The 12,676-nt window shown below is 51.1% G+C and overlaps 1 protein-coding gene across 1 annotated transcript in view; it reads left to right on the plus strand.

Moving 5' to 3' along the window:
• Positions 1–360: 360 nt before the first annotated feature.
• The window catches only part of PRPS2 (phosphoribosyl pyrophosphate synthetase 2), a 36,976-nt gene continuing 24,660 nt past the window's right edge, over positions 361–12,676 (plus strand). The window contains exons 1-2 of the mRNA XM_055339031.1: positions 361–557; positions 8,250–8,433. Of these exons, the coding sequence (XP_055195006.1) occupies positions 436–557; positions 8,250–8,433 (306 nt within the window). The 5' untranslated portion in view covers positions 361–435. The remainder of the gene's footprint in view (positions 558–8,249; positions 8,434–12,676) is intronic.

Below are 12,676 nucleotides of genomic sequence, written 5' to 3' on the forward strand. Positions count from 1 at the left end.
CGGCGCTTTCCCGCTCCTCCGCCCCGCCCCTCGAGCCCCGCCCCGACTCCGCCCCCTCGAGCCCCGCCCCTCTTCGGTCCCGCCGCGGCGCCTTCCCGTTCCACCGCCCCGCCCCTCGAGTCCCGCCCCCGACTCCGCCCCCTCCAGCCCCGCCCCCCTCCAGCTCCGCCCCTCTCCGGTCCCGCCGCGGCGCCTTCCCGCTCCACCGCCCCGCCCCTCGAGTCCCGCCCCCGACTCCGCCCCCTCCGGCCCCGCCCCCTCCAGCTCCGCCCCTCTCGGGTCCCGCCGCGGCGCCTTCCCGCTCCGCCGCCCCGCCCCCTCGAGCCCCGCCCCGACTCCGCCCCCTCCAGCTCCTTTCCCCTGCGCTCCTCCTTTGGTCGACAGCCGCGCTTTCCCGCTCGCGTCGCAGCCTCCGGTGCCACCGCCGCCTCCGCCATGCCCAACATCGTGCTCTTCAGCGGTAGCTCGCACCAGGACCTGTCCCAGCGCGTGGCCGACCGGCTGGGCCTGGAACTGGGCAAGGTGGTCACTAAGAAGTTCAGCAACCAGGAGACCAGGTGGGGGGCCGCGCCGGCGGCCGGGCTGGGCCGGGGAGGGCACTGGGCGCTCTGCCGCGGGGCCGGGCGGGAACCGTCGCCCCGCCGCACCCCGCCACCTCCCCCCCCGGGGACCACTCCGCGGCCGCCCGCTCCCCCTTCCGGGGCGGGACGCTCACGACGCGGCCTCCGCGCCACCGCTGCGGCGCCCGGGAGACGCGGAGGAGGGCGGCCCCTGGCCCGGAAGGGCGACCTCGGGGCGGCCGCAGCGTCGGGGCGAGGTGGGCGCCGCCGGCGGGAACCGCCTGGGTGCAGGGCACGCGGCGAGGGGCGGCCCTGGGCGTGCGAGTCCGGTTTCCCGGTCCCCTCCGGGCGGGTCCCAAGCCCCGGGCGTGCGACCGACGGCTCCGCCCACGTCCCCAGCCCGGGCCGCGCGCCGGATTCACCTGGGGGCCGTTTAAAAAGCCGCTTCCCCTCCCTGCCCCGGAGCTTCTGCTCCGCGGGCGGGGGCGGCGGCCTTTTCCAAGCCCCCGGGTGACTCCCCTGCAGCCGGGGTGCAGCCCGCGGGCTTACCCGCAGGGGGTGTTGGTGCGGAGCCTTTACGGAGCGTGAGAGCGCCCGGGCGCACGTGCTGCTTCCCGGGGCTTCCTCGAATTTTTCTGCCTCAAAGCTGATAGCTTTCATCATCGTCGTGGTTGTGCGCCTCGGCGGGGTCCAGGGCAAGGCCGTGGCCCAGCGTGACTGCCACCCGGGTCTCGGCCAGGCCGGCGGCCCGCCTCACAAGCGGGACAGGGGCTCCGGTTTCCACCTGCCTGAGTCCACAAAGCTCTGAACCAGTTTCAAGTAGCTCCTATTTAGCTCCTTCCCGAAGGATCCAGCGCGCCCGCGGTTACCGATCACTTCTCGCTCTGGCACAGGTCCAGGGCTACCACCACTTTCCACAAGCGGAGCGAGCTGCCAAAACGACAGCAAAACCCTTCCATGCTTCCCACTGTTTCAGAAATTAACTTGAGACGGATCGCAGACGTACATGTGAAGCCTGGAACTAAACATTTCCAGAAGAAAACGAGGGAGAGGGGCTCCCCGGGTGGCTCAGCAGTTTAGCGCCGCCTTCGGCCCAGGGCGTGATCCCGGGGTCCTGGGATCGAGTCCCATGCCGGGCTCCCTGCACGGAGCCTGCTGCTCCCTCTGCCTGTGTCTCTGCCTCTCTCTCTCTGCATCACTCATGAATAAACAAATAAAAATCTTTTAAAAAAAAAGAAAACAAAACAAAACGAGGGAGAAGACCTTGATGACTTTTGGAATAGACAGAAATTTTTTAGATGCTGAGGAGTTCATGAATATTAATACATATGGGGAGGATGGTGTTTTAGAGTCAGCTTTATAGGCTATGTGCAGCCCTTCCTCCAGGTGGGAAATCACCACACAGTCCTGTTGATAAGGCCAGCGAGGAGAGATCGCTTGTGAATGAGTAACAGGTGGTAGATGTGCGGGCGGCCCTTGAGGCCAAGATTTCCGCTTTGCAGGAAGGGTTTAATACAGAAGTCTGGGAGGATGGCGGGGAGGGCTCTGGAAAAGGCTACTATAGCTAGGTGTCAATGTTGTTGTATCTGGCCAGCCCTTTTCAAGCTTCAGCAGCTAGACGGAGACTGGGATATGAGGTTTTGTTCACCAGGTGGCATCCTGTAACTAGAGGAGAAATTTCTGGGCGAAGTACATTTTGAAAGCAAGTATGTTGGTCTTCCCTGTTTCCCCAGGGCAGTGCAGTCCTTTGGTGCTCTAGGAGCAGAGTTAATCCAGCTTAGAGATGTTACTGTTGCATTTCTGCCTAAGATACTGCATGTACTGTTGGCTGGAACTCCCTGAGACATTGAAATACAATTGCGTGTTTGTTTTAACTCTGTTTTATTTGGTTTTGAGTATTTTATAGCCACCACCTGATAACTAGAAATCCTGAGATCTCAAAAACCATTCAGCATGAAGTCTGGCAATTGCTTGTCACAGACTAACAATAGTTAGTACAGTATATGTTTTTTTTTTTTGTTTTTGTTTTTTAACAATTCACTCTTCAAAGATTTTGTTTGTTTAGAGTGTGCATGTGAGGGCACATGTGGGCAGGGGGAGGGGCAGAGGGAGAAAGAATCACAAGCAGACCCGGAGCTGATCTATAGCCCATTGTGGGGCTTAATTCCAGGACCCTGAGGTCATAACCTGAGCCAAAATCAAGGGTTGGATGCTTAACTGACTGAGCTACCCTGTGCCCTTGTTTTGTTTTTGTTTTTGTTTTTTTTAAAGATTTTATGTATTTATTCATGAGAGACACACAGAAAGAGAGAGAGAGGCAGAGACACAGGCAGAGGGAGAAGCAGGCTCCATGCGGGGAGCCCCATGTGGGACTTGATCCCAGGTCTCCAGGATCACACCCTGGGCCAGAGGCAGGCACGCTAAACCGCTGAGCCACCCAGGGATCCCAATGAGATTATAATTGTATACACTGAACTATCACGGTCTGCTCCTAATCACGCCCTAGACTGAAGGCGGTGCTAAACCACTGAGCAACCCGGGCTGCCCTGTTTTGTTTTTTAAGTAATCTCTATACCTCAGGTAGGGCTCAAACTCACAATGCCGAGATCAAGAGTCACATGCTCTACTGAGTCAGCAAGGCACCCCAACATTATACATTTTTAATATTTAGAATATAACAGTTTAGCTTCTTCCTGACTTTTCTCTTTCCTATGAGCTGTCTAGGTCCAGACGTTGATTTTTATAAACAGTCCTCTCTGTACTAGGTATTGTCCTAATGACCTGTTTTTTACTGTGTGGTCCTAGAGATGAGAAACAGGGTAAAAGGAAAAGAAAATGGACTCACTACATGTAAGAGGCCCCTTTTGAACCTCTCCCCTGAGCCAGGACCAGAAATCTGCTTTCATGTCTCCTGGTCGTCACTCCTTCCATTCCCCACTTTTTTTTTTAAGTTTTGATTTTTAAGTAATCTTTATACCCAGTGTGGGGCTCAAGCTAAGAACCTCAAGATCAAGAGTAGCATGCTTCACCGACTCAGCCAGCTACCACCCCCCACCCCCTGTGGCCATTCCCCACTTTTTTTTAAAGATTTTATTTATTTAGCCATAAGAGACAGAGAGAGAGGCAGAGACACAAGCAGAGGGAGACGCAGGATCCCTGTGGGAGGCCCAATGCGGGACTCGATCCCAGGACCCCGGGATCACAAGCTGAGCCAAAGGCAGATGCTCAACTGCTGAGCCACCCAGGAGTCCCCATTCCTCACGTTTAAAGTAGCACCTAATCAGACACAGGGCCTCCTTATTTTCCCTTCTCATCTCTGAATCATTTTACTGATTTATATTTTTATTTATTCATCTGAGAGAAGGAGTGCAAGTGAGCACGAATGGCGGGGGACGAGCTTACTCTCTTCTGAGTGTGGAGCCCGACATGGGGCTCCATCCCAGGATCCTGAGGTCATGACCTGAGCCACCCAGGCACACCTCTGAATCGTCTTAGGTATGCAGAGAGATGTCTGCACCAGCTTCACTGTAGACCACTGAAATCCCACAATGAAGGTGTCTGAAAGTCTGTTGTAACATTTTATCCTGGTCAGTTAACTTGCCCACAGAGTGGTTAGCTGTACTGAAAGACCCAAAGTTTTGGTTTCTGTCGTGTAATAAATCACCCCAGAATTTAACACCTTAAGACAACAATTGTGTATTTGACTCACAAAGCTGCAGTTTGGGCAGCATCCTATGTGATGGCACCTGGGACAGTTAACTGGGGCTGGAGGGTCCACTTCGAAGATGGCTCGCTCACTTGGCTGGTAAGTTGGTGTGAGCTTTTGCTGGGGAGCTTGGCCAGGAACCTCAGTACCTCTCCTCAGGGCTGCTTGAGCTTCCTTAGAGCATGGGAGACAGGAAGAATCTGCTGCCAGTCTGGTAAGGTGTGGGGCCTGAAGTTGGTGCATTGTCACTTAGGTTGTCAAGCAGACTCCTCCCAAATCCAAGGGAAGGGGAACATAGACTTCACTTCTTTCTCATTTTTTTTAAGGTTTATTTTAGAGAGTGCGTGCAAGTGAGCACACAAGCGAGGGAAGGGCAGAAGCAGAGAATATCAGATTCCCCACTCAGTACAGAGCCCAAGGTGGAGCTCGTGATCTGAGCCGAAACCCAGAGTAGGATGCTTAACCGACTGAGCCACCCAGGTACCCCTAGACTCTACTTCTTCTTGATGGGAAAAGTTTTAAAGCATCAGCAGCCATCTTTTAATTACCACACCCATTCATTATTGAGTCAGATAAACTCATCTGCCTTCTTATTTTGGGATCTGTGAAGATTCTCCATGTGAACAACAAATGGATGCTGCCTTCTGGCCACAATTTTTAAGAGGCCCTACAAGAAAGATCAGTCGTGATCATCTTATGAGTAGAAGCAGGAATGGCTTTGGGGGAAAAGTTGCCATGGTGATAGAATTTTCCATCCTCTGCTGGACTGCTAATCATAAGGGGACTGAAGTTCCTGAAGAAAAATAGGTCAAAGAAGCAGGTCTTTGGGGATAAATGGTCATAACGCCAGAGGCTGGCAAATTTTCTTTGTAACAGGCAGGCCAGGCAGTAAATAGTTCCAGCTTGGGGCCCCCACGTCCTCTGTTGCTGCTGCGTCTTACAGCTGGGTAGGTCAGCAGTCTGTCCTGGGTCACTGTGTCCCTTCCTGGAGGCTCTAGGGCAGAAGCCATTCCCTTGCCTGTCTCAGCTTGGAGAGGCTGCCTGCAGTCCTTGATTTATTCCTCCATCTTCAAAGCCAACAATGTAGCACCTCTCCGACCCTGCTTCAGACCTCATATCGCTTCCTCTGACGTCTTCTGTCTTCCTGTTCCATTTTAAGGACCCTTGTGATCACAACGGGCCAACTTGAATAATCCAGGAAAATCTCCCTATTTTAAGGTCAGCCGGTTAGTAACCTTAATTCTCCCTGCCAACCTGTTTCCCCTTTGCCAAGTAACTGACCTATTCAGAAGTTCTGGGGCTTAGAATCTAGACCTCTTTGTGGGGCCACTCTGCCTACGTCGTCATTCTCAGCTTGTGGGTTGTGGATTGTCAGCTCCTAGCTATGTGATACTGCGATTTCCAAATGGACTTTTTTCCCCAGTTGATAGGATATTCACAAAGGAATTACATTTAGCTCCTTAGAACTCAAAATAGGAGGGAGTGTATAGAATTCGGTCTCTCTCATCCTGAGGGTGACGTCATCCTGTTTCCGTTCATAGCAGAGAACATAAAAAATTATGACCCACTGTTTACCAAAACTCATTTTCAGATCAGTTCAACTTGAAAAACTTCCATTTTTGTGTTCTGGTTGAAGTCGGATAGAAGCTTCTGTTGATTCAGTACACTTATTGCATGGTATCCAAAATGTCAACTCATTTTAAAGTCTTTGTAGAAATAATTGGCTCTGTTGATAAAACAGTGTCATCAGGTATAATTGGCTTCTGATAGTAGGAGAGATAAGGGCAATTGTTTATGTACCTCCCTTGTAGTTTTAGAATAAGATTCATTATATTTCTTTTTAGGGTGAGCCCATTTATAGCCAGTCGTACTATAATGTGACTTATTGCTTTCCTAAAAATCCATCATGCTATGCAAAATCATACAATAAAAACCACAGGGTTTATGGGAAAAATAGGATTGGGGGCACAACATCAAACCTCTTCAGTAACTTATTTTTAAAAGATGGGAGTATAATAGAAATGGTAAAACACTTTACAGATACTACAGGTTTAAAAAATACATAAACTCTGTAGTAAGTATGGCACTTTCCATTGAAGAAGACCTACAGCTTCCTATGGAAGTAGGTCTTGGAAGGGCTGTAGCTTTTGGGCTCTTGTGAGGCGACGGAAGGTGGGTGATCCGAAGTCCTGTGGAAAATGGTGATACCAGATGTGGGTGGGTGTGGCTGTGGTCCTGGTGTGGTGGGGGAGTATTTCTAAGTTGGCTCCTCCATTCAGCTGGGTGCAGTGCAGTGTTCTACATTCTTATCTCCAGATGAAAGGTGGTGTGTAAGCAAATGTAAAATTCATATTATGCTTGAATTGTTCCTAATATATCAATTGGAACAAAATTAGCCTTTTCAAAATGCACATGGTAGCAGAGCAGCTGAAGGTCTCCTTGGTTCTTGGCAGTACTCTGGGAAGGACCTGCTCCCGCACACAGCATTTTTTTTGCTTCCCATGGAAGGTACATGCCAGGGATGGGCTGGCTTCCTCTCATGTTGAACACTCAGCATTCTATGCCCACAAAACAGAAATTTTTCAACATGCAGTTTTCAAAGGCTTTTGAAGCTCCTCTTTACTCTTTCTCCAAAAGTTATTAGAGGATGCCAACCAGCAAAACAAAGAAGTACAGCAAAAAAGAGGACACTGAAGGTGGGAAATTGAGTGCAGGGGACGGGCAGTGGGCTTCTCCAGGAGGCATCTGTGCACGGACAGGAGACACCCCCCCCCCCAGTCAGCCAGTGACTGGGAGGAAACATGGGCAGGGCAGTGAGCTAGAGATCAGACTTGCTGCCCCTGTCGTGGTGGGAATGTAGATTGTCATTAGCCCACTGTTTAGGCTGGAATTTGTATTCACTACTTAGAAAACTCAGCAGGTGAAAAGGTAGGATAATATACTCCAGAGAAAACAAACCACCAAAAATTGTGTGTAAAAGGGAAGTCTAAATTTGAATGTAAGTTTATGGCTCAGCTCTAAATAGCACACGGTTAAAAGTAGGCATCCTATTCGATTAGAAGATTGATCTATGTTGGGATGGTGGTGAGACCAGAAGGCTGCAAGGGATGCAAGTGTTGGGAGGTGGTGGGGGGTAGTTAGGTCATCATCTGCGTAGCAAGAAATCAACACGTGATGCCTACAACGAAAGCTCAAGATGAAGCAATAGAAACGTTCTAGTTGGAGACTTGAAGATAAATGCCCGAGAACCATAGCAAGATTGAAATTGGTTGCCTCTGAAATGTTTGTTACAAGCCTTACTGAACGACTTGAATTTTTTTTATTTTTTTTATTTTTTTTACGACTTGAATTTTTGAAGCAGTGTGTTTATGTAACTTTAATAAAAGTAAAACTCAATCTACCGTTGACCAGAAAGAAGTTGATATAACAGGACTGAGACCTATTTCTAACGAGCATATAAGATCCCCTCCTATATGAAAAAGGTCTGCTTGCGGGGGTAGTCCTCAGCTGGCCTTCGGGAGCTTTGTTTTTGGAAGGGTTCCCGCCATTCCCAGATGGGATCGGCTGACTCTTCCCTAACTGTAGAAACAATGTGGTTAATGTGGAATGCCTGGGGGTCTGGAATTTTGGTCTGTGCCAGGCAGATGGAGCCCGTGTGACCAGCCCCCCCCCCCCAGTAGTGGCCTGGGCAATGATGAGCTTCCTTGGTGGACAACACCTCAAGCATACTGTCATGGCTGGTTGCTGGGGGAATGAAGCTCAGCCTGTGTGACTCCACCTCAAGGTGACTCTTTGAAGCTTGCATCGGGTTTCCCATGGATTTTGCTCCTTGCCCTTTTTCCCTTTGTTTATTTTCCTCTATATCCTCTCACTGTGGTAAATCCTAGCATCCTGTGAATCCTGGCACACCTGGTGGTGCTCCCGGGGACCGCCAAGACACAGACATACTTGACCGTTAACGGATGGTATTTTCCTTCTCTTAGCGTCGAGATTGGTGAAAGCGTGAGGGGCGAAGATGTCTACATCATCCAGAGTGGCTGTGGAGAAATCAATGACAACCTGATGGAGCTCCTCATCATGATCAACGCCTGCAAGATCGCGTCATCATCCAGGGTGACTGCCGTAATCCCGTGTTTTCCATACGCCCGACAGGATAAGAAGGACAAGGTACAAGAGTTGGGGTCATGTTGGAAGAACCTGCTCTGGGTTAACTAACATCTACATTCTTTCCTCCAGATCCCAACTCAGAATATCTGAAAAATGTTTGCTTTCTTTTTTCATGATCGCATAAATAAGCTTTCTCATCATGGCTTTTCAAAGATTTGTCTTTGAACTAGCCATCATGTGAGTAGAGAGACAGACAGACAAGGCATATTTTTGCAGGTGATGTGATGCCATATAGCCCTGGTGATGAAATCGTGTGTATCTTTATGGTGGTGGGTAGAACTAAATACACCACCCACCCACTGAGTACTTTAGGGAAGTGGAATCAGATCACGGGACTGTCTCGATGCCACTATTTTGGTTGTGATTCTGTACTATAGTTTTGCAGATGTTACCCATGAAGAGAAACTGGGTAAAGGGCGCAACCAGATCTCTGAATTGTTTCTTATAACAGCATCCAGATCTACGGTTCTCTCAAAACACAAATTGAATTTTAGAAATACACCGTTATCTCTTTTGAACCTTTCAAGAAGAACGAAGTTAATATGTGTTGCATTTTTCACACACCGAAGTGGCTTAAAGCAACAGAAATGTGTCGTGTCACAATTTGGAGGCCGGGCATCAGAGAACAAGGGGTCAGGGTGGTAGCCCTGAGGACTCTGGGGGGAAGCCTTCTTTGCTTCTCATTTCTGGTGCCTTCTGGCATTCCTCGGCTTCTGGTAGCGTTGTTCCCATCCCCACCTCTTTCCCCACATGGCCCTCTTCCCTGTGTCTCTGTGCTCTCCTCTTCTATAAAAGGACAGCCATTGGCCAGGACCCATCCTAATCCAGAGTGATCCCGTTTTGTTTTTCATCTTAGAGCTGAAAAAAACCTCTTTTTAAATGAGGTCACATTCCAAGGTTATGGGTGGATGAGTGTTGGGATATCACTCCAACCACGATAGGGATCAACTCTTCAGCTGTTATCTGCTTAATGTCTTATGGATAGACAGACATCCAGCTGGGTTCCGCACAGATCCTGCCAGTTGACAAGAAGCATGGCTGTTCTGTGATGTGGTGACTAATCGTGAGAAAAGTTTCCTTCGCTTCACCTCCGTTTATCTGTTTATCTGTTTTCTGAAACAGCACAAATTTCCAAACAGCATATAAGATTCCCTCATATGTGGAAGAAAATCCCTTTACAAATTTGAATGCCTATACCCCTAAAATTTAGGCCCCCCTAAATTTTAATGCCTCTTCAGGTGTGGTGTCCAGACCCCATGCTGAACACAGCTGTCAGTTAATTAATTTCTCATTCGAAATTGGATCTCCAGAACTCCGTTCTGCAATTGAGTTTTGATTTACCCTATATAGATTAGAAGGGATCAGCACACTTTATGTAAAGGGGGGGGTCTGGTCTCTGGCAGCAACTGAGCTCTCTTTGTATCTCAAAGACACAGTATGTAAATGACAGGTGTGGCTGTATTCCAGGGAAACTTCTTTGTGGACACTGAAATGTGAATTTCATGTTAATTGTCATGTGCCAAGAAATGTTCTTCTTTTGATCCTCCCCCGCCCCCTACCCCCCCCACCCCCAGCTATTCAGTCATGTAAAAACCATTATTAGCTCACAAGCAACACAAAAACAAGTGGCTGGCTGGATTTGGCCCGTAGCCTAGTTTGCCAGCCCTTCCTTCGATTGGAGCATTGACTGGGCGTGAGTGACTTTGTGACTGTGTGTACGTATCACTTTGTGGTTTAGCCTTAGCTAAGGGCAGCCAAAACCTTAGGTCACATACGCTGCGTGAAGCATATGACCTGCCCCTTGTTATTTATGGAGCATTTTTTAATTCCGACTTGATTGGAAGGATTTTCTGTGCGGTTTTTTTTTTTAAGATTTTATTTATTCACGAGAGACGGAGGGGGCAGAGACACAGGCAGAGGGAGAAGCAGGCTCCATGCAGGGAGCCCGACGTGGGACTCGATCCCAGGTCTCCAGGATCCCACCCTGGGCTGAAGGCGGCACTAAACCGCTGAGCCACCGGGCTGCCCATTCTGTGCGGTTTTAGCTGCGAAATTTCTGTTTTTGTCCCAGGTGCACGGTCTGTTGACTTAGGTCTTCTCCCGTTTGTGTGTTCATAGCATCGTTGAACATCTTCATTTTTGTCCATGTCCTAGAGGAGCCAGTAATATTCTGCTGTTCTCTTCCGCTTGGCAAGAGGTCTAGCAAATTCTGTAATTTGCCATCCGGTTCTCCTTTCACTTCTAGGAACTTTTGCACTTGGTGCTAAGCTACGGATTGTATCTTCTCGAGTAACCCATTGCATTTACTGTTGCATGGCCCCTGCCCGGCGGGAAGGGAGCCCTAACATCCTTAGCTGATACCCCACCGGGACTCCTACTGTTGTTTCCAAGTCTCCGTTCTGTAGCTACCTCGGTTTCCAAGGTTGTATTTGCAAACTTGGTTGCTTATGTTCATTCTCAAGGGCGCCTTTGTTGCATGGGGAGACCCGCCCTGCTGGGCCGGCCCGCCTGTTGGGGGCTGTGACGGCGCCCCCAGCTGCCGGCCCCTCTGCACCTGCCCTGCGCCCACGGGCCCAGCCGCCAGCGTCCTTCAGACGCCAGTTGGGGGGGGAGCCGCTCTGTGCAGCCGCCTACTGTCGGACATTTGGGGGGGTCCCATTTGGGGCTGTTTCGAGCCCCTGGGTCTGTCTTTCCTCCACTGTTTCTGAATCACTTGGCTCTAAGCGTGTTCCTTGGAAACAACCTGGTAGCAGTTGGTAGTTTTTTTTTTAAAGATTTTATTTATTTATTCATAGAGACACAGAGAGAGAGAGAGAGAGAGGCAGAGACACAGGCAGAGGGAGAAGCAGGCTCCATGCAGGGAACCCGATGCGGGACTTGATCCCGGGTCTCCAGGATCACACCCTGGGTAGCAGGCTGCACTAAACCGCTGAGCCACCAGGGCTGCCCCAGTTGGTAGTTTTTAACCACCTCAGAAGGTTCCTGACTCCACGAGCTTTGCTGCCGGTGGCCAAGACGAGCGGAGGCGGGGTGTGCTGCGTGGGTGCAGTGGGAGGGGGCACTCAGCGGATGGGTGCCTGCCTTGGGCCCGGGATCGAGTCCCACGTCGGCCCCGCAGGGCACCGGCTTCTCCCACCACCTGTGTCCCTGCCTCTCTCTCTGGGTCTCTCGTGAATAAATCCATCTTAATGGGTTTTTTTTAAGATTTTATTTTATTAATTCATGAGAGACACATAGAGGGAGAGGCAGGGATACAGGCAGAGGGAGAAGCAGGCTCCACGCAGGGAGCCCGATGTGGGACTCGATCCTGGGACCCCAGGGTCACGTCCTGGGCTGAAGGCAGGTGCTCAACCGCTGAGCCACCCGGGGATCCCCTTGAATAAATCAATCTTAAGTCAAAAAAAAAGTTGCGTGGCTCGTCATCAGAACTGATGAGAGACGAGGGCACGGTGGGGGCCGCACTGGGCGCCGGTGCTGCAGGGAGCTAACCGAGCCCGGGCGCTTAGGGCGGCAGGATGCTGGCCTCGCGCTCTGGGGCAGGGGTGTCTATCGAGCCGGTGCCGAGCCCTGCGTGTCGGGGGCTGCGTCGCTCCTGGGCTTGAGGCACAGCCCTCCAGCCTCAGCTTCTGCCTCCACTTGGCTTCTCATGTCCGTGAAATCTCCTGCTTGAAGCGATTATCACGGGGATTTGGCAGGTGCTGAGGGAAATAGCCTGAGCCTGGGAGCACACTAGCGACGTTTGTCACTGTCGGGCTGAGGTGAGACCCAGGATGCGGGGGGAGCCCTCCTTCCCCCTTTGTGCTCTGCGCAGCTAGGCCGAAGGCCGTGTAGTGTTTGGTTTGTGTTTTTTTAAGATTTTATTTATTTATTCATGAGAGACACAGAGAGAGAGGCAGAGACACAGGCAGAGGGAGAAGCAGGCCCCATGCAGGGAGCCCGACGTGGGACTCGATCCCAGGACCCCAGGATCACACGCTGGACCAAAGGCAGGCACTAAACCGCTGAGCCACCCGGGCTGCCTCCGTGTAGTGTTTGAATGTGACCAGAAGTCATGGGCCATACCCGCTGTCGGGCCTCAGGAAGAAAATCCTCCGCCGCAGGAGGAACCCCGGGTAGCACCACCGCCACCCCTCCTGGGCCCCCCAAACCCAGATTGCCCTTGCCCTCTTCCCTCCCACAGGACCGTGCTGCCTGTGAGGTTCAGAGTTCCCTGCCAAGAGGCCCAGAAAAAGCCAGAGCCTTT

Source organism: Nyctereutes procyonoides, unplaced genomic scaffold (assembly GCF_905146905.1).
Source record: "Nyctereutes procyonoides isolate TBG_1078 unplaced genomic scaffold, NYPRO_anot_genome, whole genome shotgun sequence".
In the NCBI taxonomy this organism is placed as follows: domain Eukaryota; kingdom Metazoa; phylum Chordata; class Mammalia; order Carnivora; family Canidae; genus Nyctereutes; species Nyctereutes procyonoides.